The 18427-nt window shown below is 36.6% G+C and overlaps 1 protein-coding gene across 4 annotated transcripts in view; it reads right to left on the reverse strand.

Moving 5' to 3' along the window:
- Positions 1-17422, reverse strand: part of CTNNA3 (catenin alpha 3) — a 536681-nt gene extending 519259 nt beyond the window's left edge. For 3 of the 4 annotated variants that reach the window (XM_086467519.1, XM_086467521.1, XM_086467520.1), the window contains exons 1-2: positions 12747-12848; positions 5245-5437 (exon numbers count right to left, since the gene is read on the reverse strand). In XM_086467519.1, coding sequence (XP_086323645.1) covers positions 5245-5437; positions 12747-12848 — 295 coding nt within the window. Of the gene's footprint in view, positions 1-5244; positions 5438-12746; positions 12854-17397 lie in introns of those variants that run through there. The other variant, XM_086467518.1, reaches the window with a different exon arrangement.
- Positions 17423-18427: the final 1005 nt, after the last annotated feature.

The raw sequence follows: 18427 nt of genomic DNA on the forward strand, positions 1-18427 counted from the left end.
GCATTAAAATTCCTTAAAAAAAAAAAAAAAAAAAAAAAAGAGTCAACTGTAAGCCTGTTGGCAAATTTGCTGTTGGCAAAAATCTGACAAAAGGTACACGCTTCTGTTGGGCTGCTAGCTGATGGCAGGCAATCGGTCTACACAGATCCTTGCAGTAATACCACTAACTGCAGTCAGTGAGCACCCCTCAGAGACAGTGTTCAACATGACACTCTGCCAACAGCTAAATGTTTATTGTTTTAGGCACGACGGCCAGAATTATGCTTTCTTTTTTCACTTCTTAGAATAGATTTTCATTCTCCTACTAAATCGCACCCAAGCATCTTATTTCTCTCTATCTGTTTTTACATCTGGCTTTCTCCTCTCACTTCTTATTTTTAACTGCAGCAGCGTGAAATCCACATGGAATGCACTGAATTTTATGCCATTCTTATGTCCTCCCACAAGGGGGTATTGTTGCCAAGAAAGTCCTGTCACCCACTCCTGTGAACTGCACCCTTAGAGGCTGGTGGATTTACATTTCCAGAGAAACACAGTTGAGAAAGGGAGCCCATTGACTAAGGTAGGGAGGGATGTACCAAAGTCAGTAAAAAAAGCAGATTTCAAACGTCCTAGTCTGAAACTTGAGAGGAAAAAAAATAAATCTACAGTTTATACCAATAAAAGAAAAATTATAAACTCTGATTTATACTAGTATTTGCAGCCTCAAGTTCTGCAAACATGAGCTAACATGAAAGCAGAATCAGTATCAGAGAAGCCTGGGAGTCAATGTCACATCAGAGCACAAAACAACCTACCCTTTCTAAAACCAAGAGATTAAACAATACTAGTCACTAGTATAATCACCTGTTCTGCTCCAAATACCATCCCCATCTGCTTCAGCCAATCAGCTGGAAGTGACGTTATCACTATCAGGGTGAAGCAGATTGATACCTCCTGCATCTTCCTAATATTCAACACCATAATAACTCAGATTCTCACAATATCTTTCTGTAGATATTACAGGACATTTTGTTCCTGTCACACAGTCTCTTACCCCACTCAGATACCACTGTATTCTGTTGTATTGCAATTATTTCACTGCTGCATACCAGGAAGTTCCACTTCCACATTTCATACGGTTCTTCCTAATGCGTAATCAGAGCCACCACACACCCCCATCATGCCTTACACCCACCCCTTCATTCCCCCTTTCCCACTCAGGGACACCTGATCCAGTAATGGTGATGTCAGAAGCTTTTCTACAAGGTATCAGTTCTTGGTTTGATGAAAAGCGAGTACAGCACAGATTATTTTAAGCCACTTGAATATCTAAATTCTGTGTCCCAGAATGAACGTCCCTTAGATGCACAGCATACATATGTACCTCTTAATGTAGGATGAGAAAGCAAAGTTTATTTTTAAGATTTTGGGCGGGAACAAATAAGAATATAGTATAATACAAGGTATCACTATCCCCTTCCTTTAGCAAATATCCTTACAGTACTCTGTTTCTTGCCAGTGAATGGTAGTTTGTTCCATGCCACCAAAGTCTTGCCTCCCCTTGTAAATGTCAAAAGACATTAAATAAGGACATTTGAAATATCAAAATATCTTTTTTCATTTCCTTTTAAATAGTAATTGAATGCTCAAAATGTAACTCCAGTAAGTAATTTGCTTTCAATTCACTGTTATGTGTGATGAAAAGCTTATCTAGCAACACACTTGAGCGTGATAACAGCTAAACGCATGAAACATTGACACTGCAATAGATAGAAACAACGCAGACAACAACTGTTGTGTTTCTGACCATATATAGTCAGTAAGCAATGGCAATAAATACCAAACATTTCAGCTATGCCTGTACAAGTGTTCAAAAACCACAAGCCATTACACCTTGACGTAAGTGCAAAAAATCATTATCCCAAGTATAATGCTAGACTTTAAGGCAAATTCCTAAGAGAATATTTCCCCACATAAACTACATCACTGCTTTTGTCTTAAAATTGATTAGTGTCAGAAACATTCACGGTTGAACAATGCTTCTTATTCCTTTATACAGTGGTCAGTTATTTTACTATTGATTCACAGCACATCATGAGTCAGAAGGCAATTTTTTTAAATGCTGTATACATGAAATCTGTCAGTAAGAATTTTTCAAAATATTTATATTTGGGTTTATTACAGTATTTTAGAGTAAAAACATGAACGAGTGTCTATTAACAAAGTTTCACCAAATCAGATCAACAGGAAAACATAGCAGTTCTTCAGTTACCAGTGGATTCAGTTAGCTAGTGGATTTCTGGGTGATGCACATAATCCACGAGGCCTGCCTGGTGACTCATTCAGTAGAGTTCCAGAAGAAAGTGAAACAAGACATAGGTAAGAGATAGGCCTTAAAAAGTACCTTCTCAAGAGGAAGCTCAAAGAAAAACACAGAGCACCTCTGTATTAAAATTATCAGCTCCAAGACTATAAATCTTCAGTAAAACTTCACAGCTGTCAAAGGAAGCAGAAGCTAGATTTATCCAGGGAATGTGCCTGACATTCATTATAGCAACACCTTCTTTCAGATGTCACTGAGAGAACTCAACTGAACAAATTCAGACACCAAAATCTCACCTACTGACAGTGTTGGCAAGACCAAACTGTAGTCAGTAAAGCCATATGCCTGTCCCCATTTCTGAAGACATTAGAAGAGTCACTAATGCATCAGATCAATTAAATAAGACAAATCTTCTGTTTATCTTATCTCCAGTGTTCACTTTTATCCTACTAACTTACCCCTTTATTCCCCAAAACATTTTTATGAACAGGATTATCATCAGCAGCTTGAATAAAGTCTATCAATCCTCTAAAAGGAACCCCTATAAATGAGCTCCAAAAGTAACAAAGCAGCATTTTCACACTGGTGATTGACATTCAAAATAAATAAGCGTTTAATTCTCATGTTACAGTCTTCAACTCTACAAGCTCAGTGAATGACATAAGCTAAAATGGGAGAAGAGGTGAGAAAGTATTTATTCTTTTCAGATGTTGGTGTGCAACTCTGGGACTGATAGTTTGCTTCACGTTTGACTGAAGTTTTCTAGAGCATTGTTTCAAAATTCCACTACACAGTAAATACAACCTGTAGCCACAAGCAAAAGTTCATAATTTATTTAAGAGCATATTAATAAAAATACCTACCAGTCACCACAGAAAAATATGCCCTCAGAAAATTAAATATTATATGCTATGACATGCGTGGCGGGTGACTGCATGCAAGCACAGTTTACAACCCCCATTCTTTCAAAGAGCTTGAAGTAAATAACATGAGATGTAACAGCAGCAGAACGTGACTTGAATAACAGGCAATAAAGTTACATATGATGCAGCATACCACAAATTAAAAATAATACACAGCTTCGAAGGACTAAAAATATCTGCAAAATTAACAAACTGCTATTATTTTACAATTGTTCAACAACTTCTTAAAATTAACTTGTGCAGTTTGGCAAATCCTTGGAGGAAGATAGGCCATGAACACAATTTGTCATTGCATAATGATAGGTGATAACATGGACTTAACTTTCTTTTAAAATGTATGAAGTGCATATAATCTACTTTATGTACTATTTATTTTTGTAGTTATGTCTTGTCTTGGCTGAGAATCAATAAATAAATTGAAAATGTGAAATATTTTTATACTCTCTATGTATAAAAAAAAATCAATATAAAACTATATATTTTATTCTCGTTTTGTGTTATCAGCCTGGAATGGATGGGCCTTTTTAAGAGTACTCCAAAATGAATGATTTTTTTTAAAAGCCTCAGCTGATCAGTGTGACAGACAACAATGATACTTGTTGGCCATAACGCTTTTAATCACAAAGGACCTTAAGGTATCTCAGACACCATATGCATATATCAAACTCTTAAATGCAAGCCATCTCTGGATCCAGAGGAAGCCAATCACTAGTAATCACTACCCTGAACAACAGCAGAGACTCAGAAACTGCCTCAGCTGCACATGGTAGAAGACAAAAAAAAATCCTGACTAAGTTGCAACTTCAGTAAGAGGAGGGTGATATAAGGACCTGATTTAAATGACTAATACACAGTCTTTCAGGCACAGGTTGTCACATGGCATAAGAACATACACCACACTGCTCAGCAGTGAAAAGGCAACGGAAGCCCACTTTGCCCCTTCATAAAACCAAGCCTGGCAGCTAGCTCATTCGATATCATGGCCTGACAATAACTTTATGGTACAGACCATTGGTCCTTGCTTGTCTGCTCCCGCTTGTTTGGGAAGGCTTTTCATCACCCTTCTTAATCGGATTCCAGGCAACCCTTGGGAACTATTTGTTTACAAAATTCACAAAGCACTGATGAAAGGTCTCAAATGACGAGGAACTAAAAGCATTACTCTTCTGTCCCATTTTTCCTCTGAAACTTTCTCCTGAATCAGTTTTCAAGGCTTATTTCTGCAGGAACACGTTTTGGATGTCTGTCATCTGGCTTATTACTATTTGAGCCTGGCCTTCATATTCACCCAATAGGCCCTGATCATCCACAGGGAGAGTAAAAATCAACAAAGCAACAAAGAGCCTGAAAGAAAGTGGCTAATTCAGTGTTCTCAGCAGATCATAAAACCTAGTCCTATTCTAGGAGCCTGGTTGGGAATGGGGAGATAGGTCATGAGGAAATGCAACATGGCAAAACTCACCAAAGACGAGCTGCTCTGTCATGAGGGCATGACTCTTACAGTAGGTTAAAGAATCCATCTTCTTCCCTCTGAAGTCTCAAAACATACCTCCAAACAGAACTATTACACCTTCCCAAATCAAGTCCTTACTACTGCGCAAAAAAGGGAAGATTTCTGTTCTTAAATTTTTAACTAAAAGGCCTTAACCCCAGATTCAGGTAAACAGTTCTTTTCAAGAAGAGCATTAAAGTATGCATTAACTTAAACTTGTGCTTATCGGCCACGAAAATTAACAAGGGGCATTCTATCTTAACTGGAAAAAAAAAAACAAAACAAAACAAAAACACACACAACAAAACGTCCACTGATATAAGTGTTTTTCCACAACGGGGCCCAGATTGCACACTTTACCTCCTTCTAAGTGGTATCTGAGAACATACAATTAGACAACTCAAAGTTCAGACATTTGCACATCAAAATGTATTTCTCATGGATATCCTAGCTTCATTTTGATACCAGTGTTACATGGTTAAACTAACTCCTTGTGGTGCCTAAATTATTTGTCATATACTTACTCTCTTTCTGGACATCAGCGAGTGCTACATGAAGTTCTTCTTTAAACACAATTGCTTCCTTGGCAATTTTTTCCCCCTTGTCCAACAGATTCCAAGTGGCTTCTTCCACAGAAGCTAGCAAGACACGAGCTCTTTTGGAACATCCCTTTTTCATACTAGAAGGATTCTGTGGACAGTTCACTAGTGTTGTAACCTACATTTAAAAGAAACAAAAAAAGACAACAGGGGTCTAAGTTCTATAATAAGTTAATTTATATTGCTCTCAAATTTTAAAAAAACCCAATCAAATTAATATAGTTGAGAATAAGCAATGAGACTCCCCCTGCTTTAGAGAAAGACAGGCAAGCTCAGCGTACATTCAGAGAATGGGCAAAACTATTGAATCAAATCTGACAGATAATTTTACTTAATATGCCTCATTTTTGTATTCTTCTTTCTGTGTGATCAAAGCAAAGTCAATAGAAATTTCACTGTTATATTAACCCTGATGCAAACTCCTGACATTGTTTATTTTAAGATTTCCTCATGATAAAAAAAAAAAAATTACCAATGTTATCTAAGGAGACTTCAGCCAAGGCAGGAAATAAATTCAGTGCTGAATCTTCCCATACTTGAGCTTAAATCTCCCAAGTTACCTCAGAAGCAAATACTCAAAATGAGCACAGAGGCATTTCAAAATGCTTTCTCTTCTTATAGAGGAAGAACGCAGTGGTCAGAACTCAGCACCTCAGAATTCTCTGGGGTCTCTCAACATTATTATTGTACATCATTCTCCCCAGAATGTAGGTTTACTGCAGCTTTGTCCAAATTACGCTTTTTAACAATGCACTTCAAAACCCATAAAGAAGTTATTTTTATATAGCATCCCACTCCACATTCCTCATCATCTGAGCACAGCCTCCACACTCCAACAGAACATTTCTAACAGTTTATTCTCTGAGGCATTGCTTAAGCTGTCACACTAAGGAAAGAATCCTAAAAGATTTTAGAAGAAAAGAATGTTTAAAACATACTTTACTTTCATTAACTTCATTGATGTTCCTTAATCCTCCCTTTATTCTGTTCTCTGTGCCAGAACATGCATAGTATAATACTAAGTACAGATGCAGTCTTGGAGCCCAATGAACACATTTCATACACACATAATTGCTTCATCTTATGAAACAGTATTCCAATTATCAACAATATTGTATAAGCAAAGCAAAAGCTGTATATTAATTTCTCAGTCCAGCAGGCAAACTCAGCTAATGGCTGCAGTACAGCTTGTGGTTTGAGCTGGTCTACGGAGAAGGGCTCCATTCAGAGGTATATAATGTGAAGCATGCTAGCTGTGCCCTTGCTCACCTTCAGATCTTGTTCATGAATTCATGCACCTTAGTGCTTTTCACGATTTGGTACTTTAAAAGTAACTGACAAACATCCTCTGGGAAGCATTTCTAGGAACACATCTTTGAAAGACAGAAGCCCTGAAAAAGGACCAGCCACTTGACATCAACTGTTTCAGCATGTCACAAGGGAGACAGAAATGTAAATAACTCTGGCTCAGATTGTTAAAGAAGGCTTGTGTGTTTTTTCTGACTGTGGCTCAAAGAAAGTAAATTAAATTATTTATTGCACATAAATTAGCCAACTGGTAGAGAATGTACTAGGAATAAGAATCTTAATATCTTTTATTTTTACAAACCCTCTAACGTTACTTCTAGAGCACTTAATGCAGTTTCAATTATTATATTTTTAAGAGTAAGTTAAAGAGATTATAGGCTGATGCTTCCAATAAGAAAGGTTTAAAACACTGTAAAAAATTAGAAGTTGCCCCAAAAACCTATCAAGAAAAAGACATTTAGGTGTCTTAGCTATTTAATCACCATTCCCAGAAAAGAATATATTCTATTTCTCAGATTTTTACTATAGTCTCCTTTTTCCATAAAATACCATTCTATGTACTGTTAATTCATATGTTTTGGAGGAGGAGGAAAGGAAACAAAACAAATGGAAAAATATTAAAAATAACCATTCCTGCAGCTGAAAACTCCTGACTGTAAAGCATCACTGTCAGGAAATAGCAGAGGCAGCTTCTGCTCTCAAATACAAGTCAAAATTTGATAGGTAGTTCTTGACTCATGGAGATTAAGGAATACAGAAAAACTGCTCTGAATTCTCTAACACAGTATTCCAATGAGGAATGCAAAAACTTTATGCAGATCCTACACAGAAAGAATTGAACTACACAGTAGCTAATATAGCGTGCCCTTCTGATCCATTGTCAATACAGCTTGTCCTGTAGCAGCAAAATACACAGTCAAAATTATATCATTTTAAGAAAAAAGAAAAACATATCCCTATTAATCCTGCTCATGCTCGACTGTATTTCCCAGTTATTAACACTTTCTTATTGCCATACACAGCAGGTCTCCCACCATTGGAACTCATTGTCGAGAGCTTATTTTGTACCTCTAGTAGGAGTAACAGGGTTGTGCTAGAGGCACAAGGTTTTTTTAAGTGAGGTTTTCAAGCCCATGTGCCATCACAGTTGTAAAGTTGATTCATCTTCTTGTTGCCTGTTACTGCCATCATTTATTACGCTGAAGGGGTCAGATTTTTTGTCATAGTTATCCCAAACACTGAATTCCTGAGGAACTGTGCAGCAGTTCTTCCAACACTATATTCAGTTCCTGCCAGCCCTTACAGACAATCTTTTAATACTGCAGTAGTTAAGGAACCAAAGTTTTGGTACCTTAAGTCAAAATATTTGGTTCACCTTTGATATTAATATAAAAGTATTTTAAAGCATCAATCATAAAACATTGGTTTTGTTTAAAATGTAGTTCAGTGTAACTGCAATCCCTAGACATATGAAAAAACAAGATATGAACTCAGTGATCTAATGTATCAAATCTGACGTATTGCTCATACAAATAAACACTGATTAATCATTTTCAGTGTGCATAAAGTAAACTCATTAAAGTTTTTAGAACCAGAATAACAGTATGTTTTCTGTGTCGGTGTGGATGACAGGTGATAATAAATGCCTTTCAACTTGCCTACTTTTTCATCAGTGATACACGGGACTCTAAAATACATGGATGTTTTTACATATTCTGTAAAACTTACCTATCTCTTGCAGCCATGAAATTTCCTTAGCTCGTGTATGTATAAAATACAAAGAGATGGAAGCAAGAGGTTTGGCAAGGAAAAGCTCTTACAACTATTTGCTTATGTACACATACACACACACAACATACATACTAAGTGTGTGTCTGTGTGTATACATAAATACATAGAGAGTGCTTTAGATACAACATCCAAATAAGTGGCAAATTTACAGCTTATAAGACATGCAATGACTGCAAAGGCAGTTATGAAGGTTTTCTGCATGAATTAATGAAGCTATACGAATCTCATCAAGTCATATCTTTCAAAACTTTTACTTGTAAGTAAATTCAAAAGGAAAAAAAAGTCTTACAACACTTTGATACAGGAACAGATTTATACCTAGCCATAACTGTAATCATTACACAGCAATGTATAGTATAGCGAAGAGATTAAACTGACTTCAGTCAGTGACGATGAGATAAAACAAGAGGATATTTTCCCATTATATTAATTGCTATATTTTGTCAGTAAATCTAGCACAAGCATGACAAATATTAGACATCAGCTTTGTGAATGAAAATGCTTTATGATCTACTGATAGCTTCGGACTAATTGCTCCATGACAGAGTACCCCTCTGATATAAGCCCAGAATTAAGGAAAGATCATTTGGCTGAGCATGTACCCAACTTACATCAGGCCAGCTGTCAGCTGAATAATGTCAATTTGACAACTATCATTTTTAATGTGCCAGATGCATTGATAGAGAACTTCACCTAAAAGCCTTCCTTTCAAAATTAATGGACTCAAAACACCTGAAACAGAATAAAATAAAATACGAGCCACAGCCAGAGGGAAGCCCTTCTGGTGAGGAGGCAAATGGACAGGATTAAAGAGACTTTTTTGAAATACATAGAAAACAGAGTGTGGCTAGCAGTACATCCCATGAGAATACAGTTTATAAGGTTGGACACAGGGTTACACTAATGCAGTTACACCACTTCCAACATAGGAGTTTATCTCTGCTGAGCCCTGCACAGCACTATTTGAACTTACCACCCTGGGTCAGGCCACTGTTTGGGATGCAGAGAGGGAAATGCAGTGAGATTGGTGCCCCTGCAATGCCCCGAACACTGTAATGCAAGGGCATTGTTTTATTCCAAGGATGGAGAAACTGCCATCAGAGAGGATTTTATACAAAACAATGCATCATATTGTTTTCACAGTTTCAAAGTGATCATCACTGGCAATTGCAGATTGCAGGGAAGATAGAGAGAATCTAGTAAAGTCATTAGCAAAGTTACTTCCGCATAGGCTGCTTTTTGCCTTTATTTTCTCCCATATTGATGCTGTTAATCTAATGATTGCTCTAATACAGTGTAACTGGCTAGGACAGACTTCAGAGAAGCTCAAACACTTCCACTGCCTCTTTCCTACTAGAGCATTACAAGACAAATGAATAAATAATTTAGAACTTAAATCTCAAAACAAAGCTAAACTGTGCTCAAAACAGCAGCTGTTAAGTGAATCAGGCCAGAGCATAGTACTATTCATTTTTATTTGTGACTGGTCTGATTCTCTTTCTAATCATAGATATTTTTAATTTATTGCCTTTCCAGCATCTCAGTCATATTTCCTTGAGTATTAGTTTTAATTCCTGGTTTTGCATTTTCTACGTTTGTTGTCTCCTTCCCACTCAAAATGCAAGTTTCCCTTCCACAGTTCTGTTATGAAACAAACAAAGCATTAAGGTTGAGACGGGGCAGGGGGGGAAACAGTCAAAATTCTCTTTGAACCAAAGTATTTCCATTTTTAACAGACTCAAGCTTTTGAAAGTTGCTTGAGAAGACCTTTAAACAAACAAACAAACAAAAAGATGGTTTCTTTGTTTTGTTCTGGAACTGTATTTCTTTGTTTTGTCAGGTTTCTTTGATCCTGCAAAACTCAGGCCAAAATTTACATTTCTTCATCTCCTCTAAAAACACCCACAGTGTTGCAGCTGCCTATGCATAGTCTGACCTATCGGTATATACAAGAGAAGGTTTTAAAATGCCGTCCATCAGGACACCTATTCCGAAAGTAATTTTATAATCCATCCACATACAATGCTCCAGCTTGACAAGTTTCCACAAACCACTGAACTGTTAACTGAGGTTTTATCTACCCTCAATCACACAGAGGCAAAAATAAATAAAGGCAGACAAAATGAGTGATAGGCAGCTCAGTTAATAACAGCTGGTAATGAAGTAATGATAAAAAGAAAAGGTTACTTTCTGAAGAAAAGAATCTTCCAGAAGGGACAAATGAATAAGGGAGGAAAAGAAGATCTAGTCAAAAGTAAGAGAAGAAATTTCTAAGATGATAAGAAAAATTAATAACACAAACTGGATGAGTTAGGCAGAGGCAAGGGTTTCAAATGGGGAAAACACAACTTTATTTGTTAAAGAGGAACTTATTTCAACGCACTAACTGATTTTTAAAAGCAAATTTTCCTAGAACTACTATAAAACATGATCAGCACCTCTTTGATTTTCCTAGCTTTTAGAGTACACACAGCACATCTGGAATAAATAAAGGACTTTTCCAACATGGAAGTCCAAATAAACACAAGAATCATCACACCAAACACATTCATCATTTTATTGTCCTCAACTTTCATCTCCGTATTATCCTTCCCTCCAATCATCAGGAGCTGCCTCTGTATAATCTGACTGTTCCCCTGTATCTGGTCCCCACCTTTGGCAAGCCTACGGAAAAAGCCACAAAGGACTGGCTCCCGGGACAACGGAGGGGAGGAAAGACGATATCAAAGCAGTGTGTGTAAAAGCAGTGCACTCCTGGAGTAACAAAATTTACCACGTACCTAAGTGGCAGAGTGCAGTCAAATGAAGCCCATGAGTTGTACAAGGAAAAAATTTTTCCTTTGATATCTGTCTAAGCACAGTAGTAATTGTTTCAGTCTTAATTAAAACAATTTTATTTATCTTTTTTTAAAAAACAGAAAAGTTGCAAATCAAAAAAATGGAAATAATAGATAACTTGGTATATATGTCCTCACCTTTTCTCAATAAGCTGTACACCCCCAATTTTTACATGCATATAAACAGACTAACAGCCAGCATACAGCATTCAGTCTGGCTTTGCTCTATTTACCAACAGTCATCCTCCCCGTATCAGTTTTATTTGTTGATTATTAACATAACCTATTTAACAAAAAGTTGTTGTCTTGTAAGAGGCATTATTCACAGGGCTTGGAAAGATCTTAATCAACCAACCACTGAAACTACTTCATAGCCATTATACCTGACCATCTTCATAACTCGAAAAACAACACAGTATTCTTTGTACATTAGCAAGTGAAAGAAAATTCTGAATGAAGTCACACATTTCCTTACCTACACAAACTGCAGTCAGAGCAGTGAGTGTCATGTCAACGTACCGTCAGGCACCAGGAAAAGAATAATAAGCTGTGTACAGCTGTGACAAGTAGTTTGATCTACATCATCTTGGCAAGGCTGAAGGACAGTGATAAGCTGGCATCCTTCTGCTATGTATTATTGACTAATTAAATGCAGATACCCCGACACCTTTGTTTTAAGTAAAATGAAGAGAAAATTCAAAATAGCTTGACTTTCAAAACAGAAGATGTCTTTACCCTGTAACATATTGCTACAGAGGTCTTTTAACAGTTTCTTAGTTATACACATTATTTGCAAAATGAGGTCAGGCCTTCAAGTAGATCCTTTCCGTTGTATTAAAAAAAGACATGTCTAATCCATGCCAAAGAGAAGGATAATCTTTAACACAATAAGCACTGCATATTTAACCAGTGAATACCTGAAATAGAACTGGAATATGCAGTAAAATTGCTCCTCCAAAAAAGAAAGTTTTATCAACAAACCTGAAGGCATTCTTGTAAATCCCTCAGTCCAAGTTTTCTTAGTTGAAAGGAAAAGTAGTAAAAGAGGTTTATATGATATGCAACAATTGCACTGTTCTTAGGGCATCTCTTCTAAAATGCACAGAATGCAATTAATCTCAAAATTCAGTTAAATAAAGTCACCTACAGATTTCAAAGCTCTTTTCTGCTCTGTCCACCACTCACAATATGAAATGTTCCATGTGCTGGAAATCCATTTGCAGTATATTCTACATTTAAACATCCACTAGATAATAGTGTACTGGCTAGAACATGCAACATTTGCTATGACATACTGTGTGGCATTTCCAAAAATGGAAGTCACTGAATGAATGACCAAATCTGGAAAATCAGATCAATCCCCCCGGTCAGTTTCTAAGCCAGAGTAAACTACAAGTACAAAAAAGCTGTGGGTATGTCTTAGACAAAGTTCTTCAGCCTTATTCCCTCCTTCTACGGTTATCCAACTTATTCTCTGCAATACTGAAATACCTGAATTATCAATGGTTCCAACAGTTTCTCCACTGTAAATGTCTGGATCTGCAGATTCCAAGGATCAATTTTCAGTTTAATGCTTGGCACTTCTGTTGACATTTCACCTAGGTACAAAAAAAAAAATTGCAATAAGCAATTATTAGCCACAACTGCAAGTGTCATTGCCCTCTGCTGGAGCCCAGAGACTGCCTATGGTACAGACGTGGTTCCATAACAGCCTTAGGATTTCAAAAGATAAAATTAATTTTCCTGATTCCTCATTTCTTAATTGTGAAAAAACTATGCAGATATTTGCATCAACTGTAAAATAAAAGATTTAAAGTACACACAATGCCTTGTCTTCTCTTCCAGACTTCTAAATTGACCGTACACTAAATAATACACATGGATAATTGCATTAGAAGACCTTTGAATATAAGTTTTCTAGTAGTCAATAAAAAGTAGCTTTTCAGCAAAAGTTATATATTACATTATTGAATTTATCACAAAACGAAAACATTAATGCTATGTGTACAATACCTGTATCTTATTCCATGTGCCAAATTACAGTGGTCATAATATATACTTTAAGAACAAAAATATATACAGCAGCCCTTAGAAGTCCTGGCAATTAATAGCAGAAGAAAGTGAAACAGTTATTTTACAGCCTGTAACAACAACTATTTTCTAAGTGTCACAACAGAGTAAGTCAAAGAAAGCCTATTACTAAAGTCAATAAGATGGAAGTAAAGCTAAGTAAGGTCTTTAAAGCAAATAAATGATTCATTAGGAGCTTGATCCAAAGTCCACTGATGTTAATCTAAGGGCTTTCACTGAATTTGCTGGGCCATGGTTCAGGCCATCAGCCACAGCGAAACATGTGTGCCAATGAAGAATTGTAACTGTGCTTTAGTAGGAATGCAACTGATTATTGTCCCAAAATAAAAGACACTTTAAATTTTCCATTAACTTAACTTCCCATAAAACATAGCTCAGCAAAGCCTTTTTAGCCAGTAAGGACTTCAAACTCACAAATAACGGATAGCTTTCCTTTTTAAGCAGGATTTATTACAACCATTGCTGCTGTATAATAAAGTAATAAGGTACTGCAATTGTGCTGGCTAAAGAGATATGTTGTCACCTTCTGGTGAACCTACCATTGATTGAATACAACACAGCAAGTTTAGGGTTTCTATAGCAAGTTGTGTAGAAATGGATCAGAACTGTTGATCACAGAACAGTTCTCCACATTGCATTTGTAAGCAAAGATAACATGAATGATAATTAAAGCATTAAGGTTAAAGGTAATTTAGGGTTTTGCCATTCTTAGTAAAGGTTATACAAATGCCAAGTTTATTTTTTTTATTACAAGCCATACTAGTCGCAGCCGTAAGTTCCCACAGATTCAGCTGCATACAGTATGATGATATACTGATGACTCAGTATCTTCTGCTGGTTCTGCTGTACTCAATGTAAAATATTTATTTACTCACTGATCTCAGAACAAAATAGGCTGAAAACACAGCATAGCTGAAGCTGGTAGTTATGGCATACTCCCAGAAGCGAAAATATCTTGTTTCCAAACTTTGCTTAACTACTGTTTACAGAATTTCTGACCAAGGAGAACCACAAGAGACAGAAGACATCAAAAGTCAAAAAAAATCAAAATATCTGCAGGCATATTCAACATAATAAATATCCTACTGAATCAGATCAACAGTTCATCTTAGGTCATCACAAAAGTGCAACACCTCCTGGTTTCTTTATATCATGTACATAACATCCTTGGTAAGCTGAGCTCTACACCAAGAGCTTTTTATTACACTTCAGGCCAGGCATGTCCACTCTGTACTCACACAAGCAGGTTTGGTTGTGGGGTTTGTTTTTTTTTTTACTTTCTATTTTATCTATAATGATTCTTGCTGTTAATACCCATTGGTTCTTAATGTATGGAAACTAAAATCAAAAGTGAAACCAATTTCTCAACCATATAATACTTTGGAAATACAGTAAATATACAATGATGTAAGTAAAGTCGTAAACCTCGAGAGTGAAAGGTCGAATACAAAATACAACCTCAAAGGGCCAACACCTACTAACTGCATCATTGTATTGAACAATGAATATTCAGAAAGGTTCAGTGTCTGCAAAGTAGATTTAAATGCAAGCGTTCTTATAGCTACAGCTATATAGTTATTTTCAGCAACATTTGCTATACTAGCAAGGCAGCTATCAGTAACTTGGAGCCACGTCCTCACTGGCTTTCAGACCTCCACAGAATCTCTTGAATTAAAGACAGCAAATGTTAATGGGAGATCCTTTTTAACCCATTAAAGTAAGCTTTCCTACAGTACTAATAACTTGCTCTGAAAGCCACAAATGTCTGTCATTCACATCCCTGCTCTTCTCAGCTTCAATTACAAACTTCACTGCTATTTAATAGCTTCTTATACAAACTTCACTGCTATTTAATAGCTTCTTAAACCACCTCTCTCATAATAAAACAGTAGTGCATGCAGTGTGGACAACTGGTGGATCATGTCTATGCTTGCCTGTCAGTCTGTTGGAGCAGCCTATGAACATACAGCAGAGAAACACCCACACTGGTGAAAAGCTGTTTCTGCTGTGTCCACCCCTGAATCAAAAAGCCTTTTAATTTGACACAATACTCTCCTCCAGTTTACTGGGAATGCATCAAACCACATCATTTCACACTCTTGAAAAGACAGGCTTTCTTTTTTTACCATCTGCAATTCACTGGTTCTCTAAATCTTTGACCAACACGTCAATGAATCTGCCTTTTATTGATATTCAAAAAAAAAAAAAAATCTTTACAATACTGCTGGTTCACAGCCCTTATCTTCAACATTTTTACAAGCCTCCCAGTATATGGGCACTTCTTGAAATCCATCACAACAGTTACAAATACACGGTATCAGTTGTGCTGTGAAATTGTTTCTGGTCAAGACACACATCAGTTGCAAGGGGACAGGCAAAAAACTGGACAAAGATAGCACTTCGTGCTTCTACTGAGACTTGAGGTAATCACTAGACGATTTTCAGGTTATTTTTTCTACAGATACACTCACACTTTAACTTCTCAGTGGCTTTCCCTCAATTCCTTGACAGAAGGGTGTTAGCAACCACTTTACCAAAAATCCAGAAATAAAACCTTTGCCTCTTGCAGCAAGAGCTGCTCTCCATTCTCACAGCACAACTTCCTATACTACAGGTCATCTACAACGATCAGATCTTTTCTAAAATTTGACAGATAAAATTACTGTCATTGTAATTACACAGTCACTTCCTCTTACTAGAGATCACTGTGCTTCAGAATCCTACCACTGAGCAGTCTCAAACTTGGGAAGCGTTACAAATCCAATACCATTTTTGCAGATCAGAAAAATGTGAATCTATGTGCTGCAACACTCCCTTTTCTGGGTTTTTGGGTTGTTTGGGGTTTTTTGGTTGGTTGGTCAGTTTTTAACCTTAGCATATTATCAAACATAAGCATTTTTATTCTTTGCTTGAGCTCAACTGGCTTTTGAACTCAACAGTAGCTTTTTAGTGTTGGGTCAGGCCTGTAACTTATCATTAACTGAAAGCCAATTGCAAAAATTACTGTTTCTGAAAATTTAAATTATATTCTAAGGTATAAATAACCCACCTAAGAGCTCACTTGCCAATTCTAGGGTTTTATTGGGGTTTTTTTTAAATAAAATTCTAATGCTTCCTGAAACTCCGTTAAAGCTGCCAAAATATGAAAACAAGCTTGTAAGCCAATAGAGTGAAAACTACAAAATCTTAAATTATTTTTATACCCTGACTAGATATTTTTAACTTACCAGGCTCTTCTTACTGTTATTTACCATATTAGCTAATCAGTATTTAAATAGATTGTTTTGTTTTATTTTGTTAATACAAGGCAGGGGTAATAGGTGATAGAAAGAAAAATATGCAGCCAGTAAAGAAAAATATGCAGCCAGTAAAGATCCTTCTGGGGTTTTCTCTGATATTTCCACTTAGAAAGTACAATTCTGTCCTTCCAGATCATCTTCATTAAGACAAGAAATTTTGGGGTTTGCCTCAGGAAAAAATAGGAATAACAGCCCATCTTCTATTTTTTTAAAAATGCATATGTCTACACCAGTATATTACACCCTCTAATTACAGCAGGGATCTTGACTGTGAGATGTTTTGGTAAAAGGCTGCTATAACCTCACACTCGGTTATATCAACCTTTACAGTAGGCAATTTCAGCACTGTAGACCAGCAGCTCTTACAACACTTAAGATGTTAAGCATGTGTCACAAGATACAGTTGTGTCTCGGAACAGCCAGAAAAGTAACCACCTGCACACTCCTATCAAGTGCTACAAACTTTAAGATAATGAGAACTTCGTCTTTCAGCAAACTGAAACTGCTGAGTCTTTTGGTGCAAGAAAAAAAGAGACACATGAAAAACAGTCAAAGTCTGTATCCATCTGCAATACAATGTGAATATAGTACCTGCAGGTTTTCAACAATCTGTAAGTATACTGTATACAGATATAGATACACTAATTAGTGTCAGAAAGCAGAGCCAAAGATATTCTGCATAAATTAGAAAACGTTAACTTTAGAATCCATTTCCTGCTAGATCATTAGAAAGCCAATAGCACATCACTCACCTATCCTAGAATATATATGGTCCATATTCAGCACTAAAGCAACTGCCTATGTAATTTCCTCGTATTCAGTGCAACTGCTATGGCTCACTATTTGGCTTCTGAGGCATCTGCAAGGGACTGCCTGACAAGCTCTCCAGTGTATTTCAGGATGACTGACAGGACACAGCGTCTGCTGGAGGGGTGGCAGGGGGATGGGCATCCTTAAAGCTACACACTAAAGCACAAATATGTCAAAAAAATTTAAAGTTAAAAAGCTTTTGAACAATTAGATGACATGAAACATGTCATTACTAATAGTTCTGGTGCTTATTCTTGTAATTTTCAGCACAGTACTGTTTTCCCATGCATTCTGATTGTATGCCAACTTCTGTCTCGATGCAATGAGTCAGTCTCAGACTTCTGAGCTGGACAGCAAAGGGATTCATAAGGCTCTCATCCAGTGACTTGGCACCAAATTTGTTTTCTTTGTTTTTTTTTTTTTTTCTATTGTATGTTACTCTACACTGACATACAATAGATTATCCTATCAATTTAACAAAATGCACAGACCTATTGCCTTCTGAAAGACAGGGAAGACAAGAAAAAATGTTAAAACAAAGCAGAATGGATTAGTACTTTTAAACAAGGTGCACATGGACAGGACACCTGAGGACTTCCAAGACGTGAAACACTGCTAAGAAAATGTAACAGAATATGTTTTATTACTTGTTCTCAATTTCAATATTTATTATACAGCTTCATCAATCTGTGCCAATACCATTCTAGGAATAAAATTTGTTATTCCTTTTGCTACAGAGTCCATACAGCAAGTGCAAGTCAGGTTTCATAAAAACCACAAAAACAATTACTGCATTTTTCTTTAATCCTCTAGCCGATACATGAAATAAGATATTCAGAATGCTAAAATGTACTAGTCCTGTTTGCAATACAACAGCATGGACTTTTTTTGCTTGAAGACCTGCTGTACTTTGTGGGCCAAACAATGGCTGAAATGGAGCAATATCTCTGACACCCGGGAAGGATCTGGCCC

This window comes from Leptosomus discolor, chromosome 6 (assembly GCF_034619465.1).
Source record: "Leptosomus discolor isolate bLepDis1 chromosome 6, bLepDis1.hap2, whole genome shotgun sequence".
Taxonomy (NCBI): domain Eukaryota; kingdom Metazoa; phylum Chordata; class Aves; order Leptosomiformes; family Leptosomidae; genus Leptosomus; species Leptosomus discolor.